Source organism: Protomyctophum parallelum, assembly GCF_964188405.1.
Source record: "Protomyctophum parallelum genome assembly, chromosome: 5".
Taxonomy (NCBI): domain Eukaryota; kingdom Metazoa; phylum Chordata; class Actinopteri; order Myctophiformes; family Myctophidae; genus Protomyctophum; species Protomyctophum parallelum.
Window position 1 is genome coordinate 38,979,338 of NC_139702.1, and position 20,000 is coordinate 38,999,337.

The window sequence follows — 20,000 nt, forward strand, 5'->3', positions numbered from 1 at the left end:
CTCTCCTCTCCAGGAGCCATGTAGCCTCTCCTCTCCTCTCCTCTCCTCTCCTCTCCTCTCCTCTCCTCTCCTCTCCTCTCCTCTCCTCTCCTCTCCTCTCCTCTCCTCTCCTCTCCTCTCCTCTCCTCTCCTCTCCTCTCCTCTCCTCTCCAGGAGCCATGTAGCCTCTCCTCTCCTCTCCTCTCCTCTCCTCTCCTCTCCTCTCCTCTCCTCTCCTCTCCTCTCCTCTCCTCTCCTCTCCTCTCCTCTCCTCTCCTCTCCTCTCCTCTCCTCTCCTCTCCTCTCCTCTCCTCTCCTCTCCTCTCCAGGAGCCATGTAGCCTCTCCTCTCCTCTCCAGGAGCCATGTAGCCTCTCCTCTCCTCTCCTCTCCTCTCCTCTCCTCTCCTCTCCTCTCCTCTCCTCTCCTCTCCTCTCCTCTCCTCTCCTCTCCTCTCCTCTCCTCTCCTCTCCTCTCCTCTCCTCTCCTCTCCAGGAGCCATGTAGCCTCTCCTCTCCTCTCCAGGAGCCATGTAGCCTCTCCTCTCCTCTCCTCTCCAGGAGCCATGTAGCCTCTCCTCTCCTCTCCTCTCCAGGAGCCATGTAGCCTCTCCTCTCCTCTCCTCTCCAGGAGCCATGTAGCCTCTCCTCTCCTCTCCAGGAGCCATGTAGCCTCTCCTCTCCTCTCTCCTGTGTCCCTGTGTTCCGCTGGAGGAGCTAGCGGTCAGCCAGCAGGTTGTTCCTTTGTGCTTGATCTAACCATGTGGCGTCCAGGTTCCTATAGTGGAACATGGTTCTGTCAAGCACCATGAAACGGCCCTGCACAACACCTGCAGCACGGCCAAGACACAAGAGACAGCCACCTGCTTTGTACCTGTGCAACCTCTGTGTGCGCGTGTGTATGTGTGTGTGTGGGTGAGTGTATGTGTGTGAGTGTATGTGTGTGTCTGCGTGCATGTGTTTCTCTGTTTTCACATTGTAAGTACTCTAATCCTAACAGTTGATTTATTTTTAGCCTGGCAGGACTGAGACAAACTTGCTAACATCATGACCATATTCACTTGGTGGCCATGATGTTACTCTTGTTTTGTCACACTGGGGGGTGTGTGGTTATCATGATTATAGCATGCGTAACATTGTGAAGTTGTGCACACGATAAGAACCGACACTATTTTTCCAACAGCAAAAAGATCATCATACCATTTTCTACTGCACCCGTATCGTTATATATTCCCAGTTAAAATCTCCCGTTAAAACACTTTACAACTTTATTCATTCATCATTCATCAACTATCTCAATTTCTCAAACGATAATTGGCCACCTGCTATACCTTCACAAAATGTTCCCATTATCCCCCCCTGGTTGTCCCCAGTGAGTGTGCGTCACTCCCCAGCCAGTACAGTACAGTACAGTACAGTACAGTACAGTACAGTACAGTACAGTACAGTACAGTACAGTACAGTACAGTACAGTACAGTACAGTACAGTACAGTACAGTACAGTACAGTACAGTACAGTACAGTACAGTACAGTAAGAGTGCTGACATTATACGGTACAGTGTGTCACCTCTGTGACTGTGCGCCGCATACAGGTACAGAGGACCACCGCAGCAAGCTGGGAGGGTAACAGTATATGGTACAGTGTGTCACCGTGCGCTGTGTGATATGCATACAGGTACAGAGGACTACCGCAGCAAGCTGGGAGGCGACTGCTTCGCCGACCTGGCGTGTCCCGAAAAGTGCCGCTGCGAGGGCACCACCGTCGACTGCTCCAACCAGAAACTCAACAAGATCCCGGAGCACCTCCCCCAGTACACCGCCGAACTGTACGTCATAGCCCCTCCTATGCCCAGCTTTGTGTGTCTGTCTGTGTGTAACCCATTTGATTGGCTGAGTGTGTGATGTGATCATGTACGATGATATATGACAAGAGCCCCCCTCACTTCACACAAGTGTGATTTAAAAGAAATGCTGCATGAATACACGCGTCGGTCTGGTGCCTTTCACTCACTTGCCATGACAGTCTTTGTTCTCAACCCCTCTCTCTCTCTCTCTCTCTCTCTCTTTTTTGTTGCTCTCCTCTCTGTGTCTGTGTCTCTCGTCCGTGTTCCCAGGCGACTGAACAACAATGAGTTCACAGTGCTGGAAGCTACAGGAATCTTCAAGAAGCTACCTCACCTGAGAAAGATGTAAGCTGTGATACAGTATAGTATATAGCACTTAAACCGTACAGCGGTACTTCGCAAACTGTTTCAAGTCATTAAGTCAGATCAGCAAGGTTGATTTTCACACCATACTTGGAATCCAGTGGCTTCCAACAAGACCAAATAATCTACAGTAGCGGTGTAGTGGAAAATGGTTCGGCAGTAACATCAAGCACGGACATATTCATGGGAACTAAACATGGCAGACGATCCTTTGACACAATTTAATTTGTTTTCAATCTTTCTCTCTCCATCTCTCTCACGTGCTATACAATATTTTATATTATTTTCTAAATATTTTTATTAAAAATGTTCAATAACAGAATTCTCGGAGATCTCAAATAATGAAAAGACTATGTTGTTGAGCAACACATGCCTTTCCCAGGCAAATTAATAAAATTAAAAATCTTCATGTCCCAATTTGATAAGTAAGCCAATTCCCAATTCCCCAGCCTCTCTACGAGTACTCTGCTAACCCCCACAATATGTCATTGGGAGGATGAAGATCCTCCGATACCCGGGCCTAAAGCCACCATCTTCTTTTCACCTGACAGTGAAGGGTCTCACTAGGGAGGGCGTAACGCATGTGGAGGTACAATTGATCCTCCACAGTGCCCCCCACCGAACAAGCGGCCTGACCGTTTGTGGAACAACATATTTTCAGATGGGGGTCGGCGGTCATTTACAATCCACTGATATGGATTTAGCAGAAAACTGTCAGGATTTAGAAGACATTTGTAGAATCTGGCCTCAGGTCTCAATTAGCCCTTCACTAAATCACACCCCAAAAAGCGATTGCCCAATGCCAATCCAAATAGTTTAGCAACGGTTGCTATGCAGGTCAAGCTTTCTTTGCTGCTAACGTGCCTATTGGACAAGGATGGGTTGGGGAGGGACTTAGTGAAGGGCTAATTCTCTCCTTGCCTCCTTCTCTACCCCTGTGTGTCCCCCCCCCCCTGCCACACACACACAGTAACCTGAGCAACAACCGCATCAGTGACATCGAGGAGGGGACGTTTGAAGGGGCCACGGGGGTCAACGAGCTCATTCTGACCTCCAACAGGCTGGAGAACGTGCACCACCGCATGCTCAAGGGACTGGGCGGCCTCCGGACACTGTGAGCACACACGCACACACACACACACACCCACGCACGCACGCATGCACACACACACACACACACACGCACGCACGCACGCACGCACCCACTCAACACATGTATGCATAATTGCATTCACATTATTCTGACAATTATGTATGCACTATGCAGCATGCAAATATGCGTTCATACATAAACATTGTGGCAATGATACCCACTGTCACACACGCACTCACACACGTGCACACACACACACACACACACACACACACACGCACACATGTTTCCTACGCATTTACACTCACACACTTGTAAATTGACTACATGAACATGTAGCATATAACGTGTGTGTGTGTGTGTGTGTGTGTGTGTGTGTGTGTGTGTGTGTGTGTGTGTGTGTGTGTGTGTGTGTGTGCGTGCATGTGTGTGATGTAGGATGCTGAGGAGTAATCGTCTCAGCTGTGTGAGTAACGACAGTTTTGTGGGGTTGAGCTCGGTCCGTCTGTTGTCTCTCTACGACAACCAGATCACCTCCATGAGCCCGGGAGCCTTCGACACGCTGCACTCCCTGTCAACACTGTGAGTATGCACACACCATCACATTATGTCAACACCATAATGCAGCTGCATGTCTCACAGACATTCTGTGATTTTTTTAATTGTATCATTTTCGGCCAAATGCAACGAGACTTAGTGTTGGGGGGGGTGTGTCAGCTATAGGTCAGGAGGTAACAGGGGCCTGGCCAATAAAGTTTGGGGACCGCTGGTCTAATGTCTACACATGTCTCTGTTCCTTATAGCAACCTGCTGGCCAACCCATTCAACTGTAACTGCCACCTGGCCTGGCTCGGCGATTGGCTGCGGAGGAAGCGCATCGTCACGGGCAACCCGCGCTGCCAGAGTCCTTACTTCCTGAAGGAGATCCCCATCCAGGACGTGGCCGTCCAGGACTTTGCCTGCGACGACGGTTAGTTAGCCGTGTTAGCATTTTGTATACCGCCAAACGAGATGTGTGCCGGTCTGCCTCCGTGGCTGGCACATGTTTGCTGTGGTTTTTGACAGTGGCGCTGCTGCTGCTGGGGTTTACCAAAGGAACACAGCATATAGTCCTCAGTGGGCGGCCGTATATTATGAGCGCACAGAGAGCAGTGTTCACTTTGTTGACCTCTCTCCCTCTCCCTCCCTCCCTCTCTCTCCATCTCCATGCAGGTAATGATGACAACAGCTGCTCTCCGGTGCTGCGGTGCCCGGCAGAGTGTTCGTGTCTGGACACGGTGGTCCGCTGCAGCAACAAGGGCCTCACCACGCTGCCTAAAGGCCTGCCCAAGGAGACCACCGAGCTGTACGTACCTCTGTCTGTCTGTCTGTGAAGTTTTTTGTTTTGTATAACTTTGTAATGCTACTGTTGTTTGTGCGCAACACTCTTGAAAACAAAGTATTGGATTGTCGGTTTCAGTGCCAATGGCGCCTTTTTTTTATTAATCCATATTTTCGAAAATTCCTCTAAGCTGGTGTACAGGTGATGATATGCACATTACATGCACAATAGAATTTCATTTTCTTTCTTTTATTTATAATGGGCTTCGGTGGCAACGAGGGCCAAAACTGGTGTCCACCAGGTGGCACTGAATGAGTTAAAGTGGCAGATGCCAAAAGTATTTTTCTAGAGATCCCAGATGGAGGTACGTTGTGAAACAGATCCAAAATGGAACTATGTTGTGAAACAAAATAATGTGAAGCATGAAGCGTCTTCCAGCTGGCAGAGTTAGCTTAGCGCCTCTCCACCTCCCCGTGAACGTTAATAAACTCCGGCACTATTTATGGAACAATATAAGTAGGTGGGGGGGGCGTGGGTATAGTGAGCTCAATGACAAGCACTGTGGCACCATGTTTGCCGTCTCAGCAAAAATGTTAAAGTTAAGGATGCTCTCTCGAGAATATAAATAAGTCATGACGTTGGATTTTTCTTTAATCTATATTTTGGGTGGTACCGCCTGTCTTAGATTCAGGCCAGATCTGTGTTGAGAGTTGAATTTATTTGAAGAAACACGCATCAGCAGCTCAAATGAGTTTTAGCTGCAGCACATATTGCATGTGTGAGGGATTTGATACCAGAAACAGATGCCAGCTCATTTGTGCGCACACACAAACAAACACGCACGCATGCGCGCACGCACGCACACACACACACGCTTTTCCCTTGTGATCAAGAAACGAATTAGTCCGAAAATGTATGTCATTCGATAGGGAAGATATTATTTTAGATCATTTGCAATTTCCTCCTGTGGGGGGAACACGAGAACCCGGTTCTCCGGTATTAATAAAGACTTAATTGTGACTCTGAATTAATGGAATACTGTCACGCCACAACAGCAATGTATCAAAGGATGTCAGAAGTGTGCAATGTGTGTGTGTGTGCGTGCGTGCGTGCGTGTGAGCGTGCGTGCAACGGAGTACATTAGGATGCCTGTGGGGATATTAAACTGCAGTGTTTATTATGGCTCCAACAGTAATGACTGTTCGCACTGCTGGAGATGAGGTATTTCCTACATGGTGAAATAACTTGATATCTCTCTCTCTATTTTCCAATTCTCCTCCCATCCTCCACACTATCTGTCTCTTTGCATGTACAATGTAATGAACCTCTCATAACCATATCGCCCATGTCTGTCTGTCTGTCTGTCTGTCTGTCTGTCTGTCTGTCTGTCTGTCTGTCTGTCTGTCTGTCTGTCTGTCTGTCTGTCTGTCTGTCTGTCTGTCTGTCTGTCTGTCTGTCTGTCTGTCTGTCTGTCTGTCTGTCTGTCTGTCTGTCTGTCTGTCTGTCTCTAGGTATCTGGATGGTAACCACTTCACTCAGGTGCCTGTGGACCTCTCCGATTACAAGCACTTGACACTCATGTAAGTCCCGCCCACGTAGAGCCAAGCACACGCACGCATGCACGCACGCACGCACGCACACACACACACCTGTGTGTGTGTTTTATGTTGTTTGTTGTGATCTCCTTTTTGCAGTGATTTGAGTAACAACCAGATCAGCACGTTGTCCAACAACAGCCTGAGTAACATGTCCGAGCTACTTACCCTGTGAGTGCGCCTTTACATTAGTCCTGAGTCCTGTGTGTGTGTGTGTGTGTGTGTGTGTGTGTGTGTGTGTGTGTGTGTGTGTGTGTGTGTGTGCGTGCGTGCGTGCGTGCGTGCGTGCGTGCGTGCGTGCGTGCGTGCGTGCGTGTGTGCGTGCGTGCGTATTACATTAGGATGACTGGGTTGTGTGTGCATTTTGTTGGCGCAGTGTTCAACTACCACTTATTAGTGTTCAATAAACTAAAAACATCGCTGTGTTCTGAAAAGCCTGGCTGCATTTGGAAATATTGAATTAATCCATAATTTGTCCCAATTTAATCTGTGTGTTTGTGTGTGAAGAATCCTGAGCTACAACCGTCTCCGCTGTATACCGGTGAGGGCCTTTGATGGACTCAAGTCACTGCGTCTACTGTGAGTATAAAGTATATACTGTGTATCTGTATGGACAGGAAGGCATTCCATTAACGTCGCTAATTCAATCTGTGCTTATACTGTACCTGAGACGGCCTGGTTAGTTATACTGTACCTGAGACAGCCTGGTTAGTTATACTGTACCTGAGACAGCCTGGTTAGTTATACTGTACCTGGTTAGTTATACTGTACCTGGTTAGTTATACTGTACCTGAGACAGCCTGGTTAGTTATACTGTACCTGGTTAGTTATACTGTACCTGGTTAGTTATACTGTACCTGGTTAGTTATACTGTACCTGGTTAGTTATACTGTACCTGAGACAGCCTGGTTAGTTATACTGTACCTGAGACAGCCTGGTTAGTTATACTGTACCTGAGACAGCCTGGTTAGTTATACTGTACCTGAGACGGCCTGGTTAGTTATACTGTACCTGAGACAGCCTGGTTAGTTATACTGTACCTGAGACAGCCTGGTTAGTTATACTGTACCTGAGACAGCCTGGTTAGTTATACTGTACCTGAGACGGCCTGGTTAGTTATACTGTACCTGAGACAGCCTGGTTAGTTATACTGTACCTGAGACAGCCTGGTTAGTTATACTGTACCTGAGACGGCCTGGTTAGTTATACTGTACCTGGTTAGTTATACTGTACCTGGTTAGTTATACTGTACCTGAGACAGCCTGGTTAGTTATACTGTACCTGAGACGGCCTGGTTAGTTATACTGTACCTGGTTAGTTATACTGTACCTGGTTAGTTATACTGTACCTGAGACAGCCTGGTTAGTTATACTGTACCTGAGACAGCCTGGTTAGTTATACTGTACCTGAGACGGCCTGGTTAGTTATACTGTACCTGGTTAGTTATACTGTACCTGAGACAGCCTGGTTAGTTATACTGTACCTGAGACAGCCTGGTTAGTTATACTGTACCTGAGACGGCCTGGTTAGTTATACTGTACCTGAGACAGCCTGGTTAGTTATACTGTACCTGAGACAGCCTGGTTAGTTATACTGTACCTGAGACAGCCTGGTTAGTTATACTGTACCTGAGACGGCCTGGTTAGTTATACTGTACCTGGTTAGTTATACTGTACCTGAGACAGCCTGGTTAGTTATACTGTACCTGAGACAGCCTGGTTAGTTATACTGTACCTGAGACGGCCTGGTTAGTTATACTGTACCTGGTTAGTTATACTGTACCTGGTTAGTTATACTGTACCTGAGACAGCCTGGTTAGTTATACTGTACCTGAGACGGCCTGGTTAGTTATACTGTACCTGGTTAGTTATACTGTACCTGGTTAGTTATACTGTACCTGAGACAGCCTGGTTAGTTATACTGTACCTGAGACAGCCTGGTTAGTTATACTGTACCTGAGACAGCCTGGTTAGTTATACTGTACCTGAGACAGCCTGGTTAGTTATACTGTACCTGAGACAGCCTGGTTAGTTATACTGTACCTGAGACAGCCTGGTTAGTTATACTGTACCTGGTTAGTTATACTGTACCTGGTTAGTTATACTGTACCTGAGACAGCCTGGTTAGTTATACTGTACCTGAGACGGCCTGGTTAGTTATACTGTACCTGGTTAGTTATACTGTACCTGGTTAGTTATACTGTACCTGAGACAGCCTGGTTAGTTATACTGTACCTGAGACGGCCTGGTTAGTTATACTGTACCTGGTTAGTTATACTGTACCTGGTTAGTTATACTGTACCTGAGACAGCCTGGTTAGTTATACTGCACCTGAGACAGCCTGGTTAGTTATACTGTACCTGAGACAGCCTGGTTAGTTATACTGTACCTGGTTAGTTATACTGTACCTGGTTAGTTATACTGTACCTGAGACAGCCTGGTTAGTTATACTGTACCTGAGACGGCCTGGTTAGTTATACTGTACCTGGTTAGTTATACTGTACCTGGTTAGTTATACTGTACCTGAGACAGCCTGGTTAGTTATACTGTACCTGAGACAGCCTGGTTAGTTATACTGTACCTGAGACAGCCTGGTTAGTTATACTGTACCTGGTTAGTTATACTGTACCTGGTTAGTTATACTGTACCTGGTTAGTTATACTGTACCTGAGACGGCCTGGTTAGAATTCATGTCAGCTCCCACTTAAGGCTCAAGCCGTTCTATTAGCACAAACCGGCTGTGTCTCGTCGTCAGTGTTTAAGTCAAGTGAGGCTTGAACAGCCTCGTGTGCACGCATGGAGTATAATTATAAGTAATCCACATGATATCATGGCGCAAAAAGAATAAAAAAAATATGTGTTCTTCTAAGGCAGCGGACCAAATCCTCCTGATTAGGCATGTAACAATACACTCAACTCATTTTCCAGACAAATGACCAAAAACTTTTTTTTAATGATTTATCCCCCATCCTCCCAAGCTTTTTTCACAATTTTGATTTAACTACATTGCAAAGGTTGATACATATCGTCGGGATATAATATTGATATATCGCGATATACGATATATCATTACATGCCTACTCCTGATGATAGAACACCACGTGTGTTTGTTGAAACAAGTGACATATGAATTGAAATCGGTCTAATTGTTGGATACTACAGCCATCTTGGCACTCACAGGGCTATGGGATCTAAATTCAGTGGTGTCGGGAGGATGGGATCCAAAAGCCACAATACAACACTCGAACTGCAAATGTTATTGTGGGAACAAAACCTCTTTGTCCTTATTTTGATAATGCAAAAATGTTTGGTTAAAAGATGATTGATTGAATGGCCAGATCTAAGGGTACTGTACACAGTTTACCGATGAGTAGCCTCGGAAACCCAGACGTTTTTATTTCCAGGGAGGAAAACAAAGTCTGGGTCTGAGTCCACTTCAATATGGCATAGAGTAGCGCAAACATTGCTCACTCTCTGCTGATTTCTGATCGTCTGCACCTTTGTAAAATTGACATACACACGCACACATGTACACACACACACTCCTCTCTCTCTCTGTCGCTCTAAGTAATTAGTCTCATGTCGCGCAGCTGCGCATAGTTTCTCCCGCCGGGAGCTGCCTATGCCATAAAAAGCATAGGTGAGTTCCAGGCTAACCGATGAGTTTTTGATTGATTGATTGAAATATTTATTAACAGTTTGTAGAATTTACAGTACATTTTAAGCACAAACTCAATACAAAGACTGTCAACTGTGAGTGGACGACCCAATTAAGCATTACACTTGTTTACAACAGGGTCCACATTGTTCAATTCATCAAAAGTGATGTGCATGACGAACGTCTGGAAGAGATACTGAAATGTGCTTCATTTCTCTGAAAAAACCTTGTAAAGCAGATGAAGCAGTTCACTCATCTGGATGTTTTTATTATAAAGAGTACAGAGAGATGGACTATTGAGGGCCATCACACATCCTCCCCCGAGGTGTTTGGGTGCAATACTGTATGTACTGTACATGCTCACAAAACCCTAAAAGAGAAATTAGGCGTTTTTCCGGGACAATTATTGTTATTCTGAAATAATATGTTTTGAAATAAATAATAATTAAAATCTAAATGTAGGAAACCAAAAATAAAGGGACCCATAAAAGCCACTGCGACCCACTGTTTGGGAAACAGTGGTCTACACTCTACACACAGCTAAATAAAGCTTGACGGTTGCTACGGAACAGGCTAGTTCAGTAGTTCAGCGGTATAACATACCTTGGTTACTGACAGTAATGGAACACAACTCTTACTTATAGGCTGAGTGTGTGCATTATTTTCCAGTTCCAGTTTAACGCTACATTTGGCTGCACAATGCTGGTGCGAATTAATAATGGATGTACTGTTGACTACTGTGGCGTGCTCCTCCCCATGGCTCTGGGCGTTTATGCACCCATTATAAATGTTATTAGTTGCAACCACATCGTTACTAGCCTGTCATGCTGTACTTCCTAACCTGAACCGAACTGAAACTACAAAAATCATCCTAGGGGTTTGTGCATGGCCCTTTGAATGAACCAGACTTATCTGAATAAACCAGCTGATGTTGATGTTGCATTAGCGTTTGCTGCCTAAGCCTCCTGTCTTTCTCATCTTTTTATCTTCTGTTTTTCTCTCGCTCTCTCCTCAGATCTCTCCATGGTAACGATATATCTGTGATACCAGAGGGAGCTTTCAAAGACCTATCAGCACTCTCCCACCTGTGAGTGGCGCACACACACACACACGCACACACGCACGCACGCACGCACGCACGCAGTCAGCCAGATATTTCGTGAAGCCTCATTTGAAATCGGTAGTTCATATAATGGCCTGTTGTGGCGCTGGACTGGACCCAAAAAGCCCCATAGCTCCATAGAGGCCCATGTATTTTGGCCCAACTTCACCTAGACTGTATTACCTTAATAAACATGGTCATGAATACTTTCTTCTTCCAGTCACTAGTTTAAAGTCTCATTTCTAATGTCATAATATTCTTTTTGGAAAATTATGGTCCCATTAATTAAAAAAATGACCATAAAGAAAAGAAAACATTGCGTATGTTCTGAGGGGCGTGGCTACCGTTACAGTCTATGATCGGGATTCCCCTCCCACTCGAGTCAAAATAAAAACCAACGGAGAAGAAGGGGGGAAGTCCCGCCTCGTTGTCTGGGCAGCCAATGGCCAGCTGGTCCAAAACGGAGCCAGCCAATGGCCAGCTGGTACCAAACGGATCTAGAAAGATGGCGACTTACATCAGGAATTACCATATTATTACAGGCTTCATTTTACGTTCATGTTAGACCCGGCAAACGCTTTGTCCATATTTTTTACAGTCTATGACGCACACACACACGCATGCACACGCACACGTACTGTACGTATGTGAGAGAAAGCAAGGCAGTGCAGGCGTTTCTTTTATATTTTGTGATAGAAGTGTCTGCCTATGGCCCAGGCCGTAGCGTAACGGTCTGGGCACCGGACTGGTGATCCAGTCGCGGTGTGCCGCGGGTTCGACTCCCGGACCCGACACGGCCTTTACCGCATGTCATCCCCCCATCTCTCTCCCGTTTCCTGTCAGCCTACTTTCTATCCCTTAAAAAATCAATAAAGGCGTAAGCCGCAAAAAAATATCTTAAAAAAAAAAAAAAAAAGAAGTGTCTGCCTATACCCTTTCTAGAATAGCAGTAGGAAGCACATTATCATGACAATGAAGCAAAAGTCTATTCAGGGAGGTTTGTCTGTATCTTGAAAAACATTTTAAAACTTGCTATTTGAAATATTTTAAAATGTTTTTCACAATAGTAAATAAATGGAAAATAAGTTTAGTGATAAGGGGTAAGGCGCAAGATATAGCACTTTAGAGTTAAATCAGCTCTCAGGAGTTTGCATCGCACTGAGATCAAAGATCTCCTTCTTCACAGCATGAGTAATACTGTACATCTAGATAATTCCTTTTGACGTACAGTATGGGTCCACTGGGGTCTGTTTTTTAAATGAACACTCCAGATCTTACAGTACTACCTCGCCCACTGGCTCTACTCACTCAGCAGGTTTTCTATATAATGTTAATACATAAAAAATAGGGTTGCTGTACACACAAAGTTCCGACGCAAACATTAGATTTGAAGATTTGTGTGTCTGAACTTTGAGTCTGCGACACCTCTTTTTTCCTTCTGTATCTAACCATATTTTTACCTATTTTGGTATTTTTTACCTAATTTATAATGTATGTAGTGTCATCCATTTAAATGGCATGCAACGCGTCATGACACGTTTGTAGATCAGCTATTTCCGCATTTCTTTATAGTATAAGATTAATGAATATGTCAGCAATTTCTTTGTATTTTTCAGTTATTTGTCTGCCCTGAGCATTTTTGATTACGAGGCAAACAGAAAAAAAATGTAATCCATATATTTTGACGTTCTGTGCCAAAAACGAGAGAATCTTAAATGAGTAATTGGTGACAGCCCTGGATGTACTGTATCTCTTCTGTTGAACTTTGATTAAAGTTCTCAGTCGCTATCTACAAGCTTTCTACTTCTTCTCAGTCGCTATCTACAAGCTTACAACACATCGCAGTGCGACGTGTTGTAAGCTTGTAGATAGCCTATTTTCGGTTATTAGTTATTTCAGTCTTCCAGAAAACCCTAATGAACCGCAATCGTTAACTCCTGCAACTTCTTCAACTTTGACATTATTATTATATTATTATATATTAAGTGTGTAGGACACACGGCGCTAGTGTGTGGTGGCTCCTTTCACCCCGTTTCACAAATGACACATTAGGACATTGTTCAGTCGTGAGATTTTATCTTGCTTTAATCCATGTGTTGAACTCATTGGCCGTTGTTTTCCCATCCGTCTCCCTCTCATGCAGCGCCCTGGGGGCCAACCCGCTGTACTGCGACTGCCACATGCAGTGGCTGTCTGACTGGGTGAAGAGCGGCTACAAGGAGCCGGGCATCGCCCGCTGCGCCGGCCCCGGGGACATGACGGACAAACTGCTGCTCACCACGCCGTCCAAGAAGTTCACCTGCTCAGGTAGCGTGTACAGTACACCCTGCACCCTCTCACCGGCACACCACCGTACTGTACGTCAATTTACAATTTAGGCATTTCAAATTTAGGCCATTTTGTGGACGCTCTTAACCCATTCAGGCCTGAATCTAAATCATGACAATTTTCTGAAAGATTTGAGGCACATTTTAACGATTTTTCAAAAATAGCAGACCTACAAGTTCATAGCGCGCCACTCGGTGGCGCGCTATGAGCTTGTAGATCTGCTATTTTTCAATAGCTAAATTATAACATAATGTTTGAAACACCAAAAGGGGTTCCCGCCCAAAATGGGTCCAGAGCGATTTACAGTAAGCAAGAACAACACATGGTAATACATCAAATGCATAGAAATAGCCGTCTAGATGGCTTGGTTTAATAAGCCATCTTATTAAACTAAGCACCGTCTAACAGTAGAATATCTGTATTGAAACTATAAACAGATCAATAATGACCTGGCATCTGCTGTCTACATAACATATAGACATCTAAATGACATATGTTGGCCTTTGCAAGGTCTAATACATGAATACACAATAGTCACGCACACTGATGTTGTACATTCACTCACGCACGCACACACGCAAACATGCACACACTCACACGCGCACACACACACACACACACACACACACACACACACACACACACATGCGCACACACATACACACACCCACACGTTGTTTTTGTTGTTCCTATTGTAGCACCATCGACCAATACACACACTCTGCTGAGGAGTCCTAAATAACATATAACAAATATATAATCCACTATTATCTGGCTATAGCTATCATTAAAGAAATGCTTTATGTGCTGTATGTATTTTTACGTTGATCTAACGGATGCGTTGTAGAAGTCCTGGGGCGGTGTGGTTTTCTGGTGCCAGGTACAGTAGCCAATCACATTCCTGTATACTCCAAAAACCTCCGTAATTAGTGCCCTCCCCAGATCCTCGTTGAACCTTTTGCCCTGGACCAGAATGCACCTTGTTTCCTTCCCTGTGGGTCCTGATGTCCTCCCCCTGACAGACAGTGTCACACTGAGTTCACGCCAGCAGCACTAATGTCGTAGTATTTTAACAAATATTTGGGAGCCCGCTTTCAATTCCCTCGCGGCCCACTGGTTGAGAACCTCCTAGTGCGCTCCTATTTCAGAACCCCTCTGGTTGGTCGGCTGCCACTTATTTTTCTGACTTCTGTCACTGTGGGGGAATCTGCCATCGCTCCTCGCCATATACAATACATTGAACTTCATCACTTTCTCAGAACGTTGGAAGTGGAATTCCGCTGCTGGTATGAACTCATCGTATACTGTGAACCTGACAGTCTCCTGGTATTGTGAACCTGACAGTCTCCTGGTATTGTGAACCTGACAGTCTCCTGGTATTGTGAACCTGACAGTCTCCTGGTATTGTGAACCTGACAGTCTCCTGGTATTGTGAACCTGACAGTCTCCTGGTATTGTGAACCTGACAGTCTCCTGGTATTGTGAACCTGACCGTGTTGCTCCTGAATGCTAAACTGAATGTGTTCTTATTGTCCAATGTCCAGGTACTGTAAAACAGTGGTTCCCAAACCTTTTCATGTCAAGGACCCCCAAATTGACAAATAATTAGCCTGCAGACCCCTTTTGAAATGATGTGCCAGGGACCCCCATAAGAGAAGATTTTTACGGCTCTAGCAGTGATTCTCAACCCGTTTAATTTCAAGTACCCCCATGCAGTTTGACATGCATTAGTTTTCAGAACCCCCATTTAATGACGTTAAATTCTCTGGGACCCCCAATTTATATTGTAAAATTCTATGTTAATTTAACTCTTAGTGTACAATTTGCAGACCCATAAGGGTCCATTTGGTTCCAAAGTATCATTTAGCTGGGGACCCCATCAAGGACCCCTGGTGGTCCCCGGACCCCACTTTGGGAACCACTCTGTAAAAGAAACACAAAACTAAAGAAACACAATTATTTTTGGGAACATCCACACCATCTTAAATTAGCATTTGGTATGACATCTTTCTCACTTTATTATTAGGCATCAATAAAAACCATGTAGCTAAAAGCTATGAACCACTGCAACAGAATGAACTTTATTGTTAGGCATCAATAAAAACCATGTAGCTAAAAGTAATGAACCCCTGCAACAGAATGGAACCAAGAAAGGATTATTAATTATCTGTGGCTTTGCACTTTTTAAACATTCTTTTCGGTGGAAATTACATATTTGTTGTTGAGTGACGGCATATTATTAGCCTCTGGTGTCAATGACAAACAATTTCACTGTATTTCAGAGTAGATTACTTTTCGCAGACACATTCCTTGTCTTTCCTTCCTTCTGATTAATTATGTATGCATTTGGCTTTTCTAATGTATTTATGCAATGTGTGTGTGTGTGTGTGTGTGTGTGTGTGTGTGTGTGTGTGTGTGTGTGTGTGTGTGTGTGTGTGTGTGTGTGTGTGTGTGTGTGTGTGTGTGTGCGTGTGCGTGCGCGTGTGTGTGTGTCACACAGGCCCAGTGGATGTGACCATCCAGGCGAAATGTGACCCCTGCCTGTCGAACCCTTGTAAGAACGATGGCACGTGTACCAATGACCCGGTAGACTACTACCGCTGCACCTGTCCCTATGGATATAAGGTACACACACACACACACACACACACACACACACACACACACAGACAATACATTTTAAGTCGGATAGATTCAAACTAATCCTTGAGGAAAGCTTTGTTGAAGTTGATAATGATAATCTCTCTCTCTCTGTAGGGTCAGGACTGTAGTGAGCCCATCCATGCCTGTATCAGTAACCCCTGTCAGAACGCTGGCACCTGCCACCTGAAAGAAGGAGAGGAGAGCAACTTCTGGTAAGCAACACACACACACACACACACACACACACACACACACACTTACTATGCAACAGACACACACACACACACACACACATGCTGTTCTTTGAAACGCTTTTGTTCGTGAATCATGGAAGGCTTTGTCCAATTACCCGTGTACACCGTAAATCAGATTGGCTCACGTGTCAGAAAAGCCAGTGAGCTTGAGAGCTCAGTGGACCCAGTATGTCATCCATCATGGCTGTCAGTCAGATCGTGCAATCAATAGTAATGTATTGATAATGAGGAGTGGTCCAGTTCAGGCATAATTCCTGCCTGTGAGACAGAGAATAGTCATGTCTTCATTAGCACCCGCTTCCAATGTTCTCCACCGATAATCACCAACTCTTTATCAGACCATGCAATGGAGCAATACTGGCTCTTCATAAGAGCTGATGACGGCTATTATATCATCTGATAACATCATTATTAGTCTTAATGTTGTGGACGTGGCACTAAAACCTGATTAATACCTACAGTAGTTGTGCACCGTTGTCGTATTTTGAGCTTGTAGGTCGGCAATAGTGCGCCACCCACACGCAAATAAGTACAGTAAGTCCCACGTAATGCCTGTCTACATTCTCCTTGTAGATTACAAGCACTCACTAGCACCATGTGCCATCTTTAATTGTCTGCCTCTCTCTCTGTCTCTCTGTCTGTCTGCCTATCACTCTCTCTCTCTCTATCGCTCTCTCTCTCTCTCACACACAATCTCTCTCTCTCACGCCGTCTGTCTTTGTTTCATTCTCACCCTCGGTCTCTCAGTCTGCCTGTCTCTCTCTCTCTCTCTCTCTCTCTCTCTCTCTCTCTCTCTCTCTCTCTCTCTGATCATGTCCTGTCTCTCTCTCCTCGTTCTGTCTGTCTTTTCCTTTGTCCTAGGAGGTGAGATATTCACAGTGAAGAACGGTCATTGACTATATAATGAGATATTAATCTGCCTGAGTGCGTTCCGCATAAGAGCCCTTTATTAGGCCCATACACTGCGTGCGTGCGTGCGTGCGTGCGCGTGCGTGTGCAGTGATAAACCTGAATAGTAGTTATAGAGTTGAGGCACGTTCGCATTTACAGAGTAATGACTCTCCACTGGGAATACAGAGCTGACGCTGCTGTTATGAGATGGTATGCGGGCGTCTGTGTGTGTTTGTGTGTGTTTGTGTTTGTGTGTGCCTGCGTGCGTGCGTGCGTGCGTGCGTGCGTTCGTGCGTGTAGGTACAGTAGAAGTGTGTCCGTGTCATTGTGCTCTATATGTACATGTGTTTGCGTGAGACTGACACAAGACAATGTTCACGAGCAATCTTGCCGCAGACAATACAAAAAAGGGTTCCACGTTTATTCCCCGCATAGTACGTACACGCTAACACACAATTCGGAGTGTGATGCGGAGTGTGCTACAATGCTAACGCTGTGTGTGTGTGTGTGTGTGTGTGTGTGTGTGCGTGTGTGTGTGTGTGTGTGGCGGCGGCGTGTGTCTCACCAGGTGTGTGTGTCCGGAGGGCTTCGAGGGCGACATGTGTGAGGTCAACGTAGACGACTGTGAAGACAACGACTGCGAGAACAACTCCACATGCATCGACGGTATCAACAACTACACCTGCATGTGTTCGCCAGAGTACACAGGTACCGTAACACATACGCACGCGCACGCACGCACGCACACACACACACACACACACACACACACACAGGAGGGGGGGTCCCGCGTTAGTCTGACATCCCATTAGTCTGACTACGTGGCCGGTTAAGATAATTATAATATATTGCAGTTTTTATATCGTTTTCTATGCACAGAGTGCTTACTCAATGGTTCATTCATTCATACATTGGGAGGTGAAGCGTTGAACGAACAGTCGACGCCAGCGTCCTCACTTCCCACATTCACACACCAACGGTGACGACCACTGGAGGCAATGTAGGGTTCAGTGTCTTGCCCAAGGACACTTCGACATGTAGACAAGAGGAGCCGGGATTCGAACCGCCAACCCACGGACCATTGGACGACCTGCTCTACCTCCTGAGCCACAGCCGCACAAGACTCACCCGTGGCTTCTGCAGTTTGGGGATAGGGTTAGTATACGGGGCTCTACGGTCAGAATATTGGTTAGTCGGATTTATGGGTGTCGAATTATTGGGACGTTGGACTAACGCCACGCACCAATAGAAGTACAGTACCTCGTCTGGACCACACAAGAATACACCAGAAAACGGATACATACACAACATTTATTAGCACCGTACGTGCTGCAGTACATAGCACACACACACACACACAGACAAACAATCGAAACATGCAATGTGCAATGAGCACATGCTCCTCTGGCTGTGACATTAGCCTGGGTTTACTTGTTTGTCTGCTTTCTGTGCCGTGCTAATCACCGCTAACTGCTAACCAACGTAGCCCTTCTTGTGTTCTCTGTCTCTGTACTAGTGCTCTTTGTCATTTCTCTGTCTCACACTCTTCCTTTCTTCTTCTTCGTCGTCGCCATCTGCCTTTCTGTGTGGTTTGCAGCTGCTACCAATGAGGTGGAGAGGTGGAGAGGTTAGTCTGTTCTCTCTCTGTCTCCCTCCCTTCTCTCCCTCACTCTTTGTCTGCCCGTACGCCCCTCCCTCTCCATCCCTATCTGTCCTCTGTGTCCAGTGGTGGACAGTAACTAAGTACATTGTACTTAGGTACTGTACTTAAGTACAATTGTGCGCTTTACTTGAGTATTTCCAAGTTCCAGTACTTCTACTCCACTTACATCTCAGAGACAGATATTGCACTTTTACTCCACTATATTTATTTGAAAACTTTAGTTACTATTTACTTTGTAGATTTAGCTTATTATGACAAAACATACAGTAACCACTTCAGCCCTATACTGTATACATTTCGAGCTTGTAGATCTGCTATTTTTCAACTTGAAATGAGACATTCTGCATAATTTCTGCACAATGAACACTTTTACTTTTGGTCTTTGAAGTACATTTCGATGGCAACACCTTTGTACTTTTACTCAAGTGCATTTTGAATCCCGGACTTTTACCTAACGTGACGGAGTAGTTCTACATTGCAGTATTGATGCTTTTACTAGTAAAACAATTGAGTACTTTTTTTCCACCGCTGCCCTGAACCGTGGCACGATCAGACTGAGGAATAAGTGTGCGATGCGTGCAAACATGTGGATTTGAGCGGCCATGATTGGAGCCGGTGTAAAGCGTGCATGGTTTTTGATGATTATTAATAAGAACAACAATTAGTGCTGGCTCCCTTCACAGTGTTGCACAGATGGAGAACTGAGATGTATTTCTGTCTAACTTGGGCCAGATTTATGAAAACATTTGGCCGGTAGAGATGTTTATACAGATGTTTAACCACATGAACCCCAACGTCCCTATTCTGGTGGCAAAAAAATAGCTGATCCACAAGCTCACAACGTACGTGCCGCGTTGTGAGCTTGTAGATCAGCTATTTTTGCAGAAGAGATTTGGGGCTATATTTTCGTCCATGCTAAACGTCTTATCCCTAAACTACTTTTTTACTATTTTGAAAATATTTTTTTAATAGCTCAACTAGCCTTCGACACGTTGTGAGCTTGTAGATCGGCTATTTTAACTATTCAAAAAAGTTTTTCAAACTAGTAAAAAAAAAAGGCAAAGTAGTTTAGGAATAAGGGGTTTAGCATGGACACCCAAAGACGTTTAGGGCCAAGAAGGGGTTTAGCGCTGACGACAATAGTAGACTGACAGTCTATACACAGTGCACACGCTCCACTCACGCACGAGCCTGACGATTCCACACACGTCCCCATATCGATCCGAGGGGCGCCCCGCTAATTATTCCCAGATTGAGACTGGTGTTGT

General features: G+C 45.3%; 1 protein-coding gene across 1 annotated transcript in view; it reads left to right on the forward strand.

Moving 5' to 3' along the window:
• slit2 (slit homolog 2) overlaps positions 1 to 20,000 on the forward strand; it is a 100,257-nt gene that overhangs the window by 66,219 nt on the left and 14,038 nt on the right. Inside the window, exons 13-26 of the mRNA XM_083764468.1 lie at positions 1,654 to 1,804; positions 2,093 to 2,167; positions 3,156 to 3,299; positions 3,717 to 3,860; positions 4,082 to 4,248; positions 4,491 to 4,623; positions 6,111 to 6,179; positions 6,294 to 6,365; positions 6,702 to 6,773; positions 10,867 to 10,938; positions 13,097 to 13,260; positions 15,782 to 15,906; positions 16,039 to 16,136; positions 17,638 to 17,777. Coding sequence (XP_083620594.1) covers positions 1,654 to 1,804; positions 2,093 to 2,167; positions 3,156 to 3,299; positions 3,717 to 3,860; positions 4,082 to 4,248; positions 4,491 to 4,623; positions 6,111 to 6,179; positions 6,294 to 6,365; positions 6,702 to 6,773; positions 10,867 to 10,938; positions 13,097 to 13,260; positions 15,782 to 15,906; positions 16,039 to 16,136; positions 17,638 to 17,777 — 1,626 coding nt within the window. The remainder of the gene's footprint in view (positions 1 to 1,653; positions 1,805 to 2,092; positions 2,168 to 3,155; positions 3,300 to 3,716; positions 3,861 to 4,081; positions 4,249 to 4,490; positions 4,624 to 6,110; positions 6,180 to 6,293; positions 6,366 to 6,701; positions 6,774 to 10,866; positions 10,939 to 13,096; positions 13,261 to 15,781; positions 15,907 to 16,038; positions 16,137 to 17,637; positions 17,778 to 20,000) is intronic.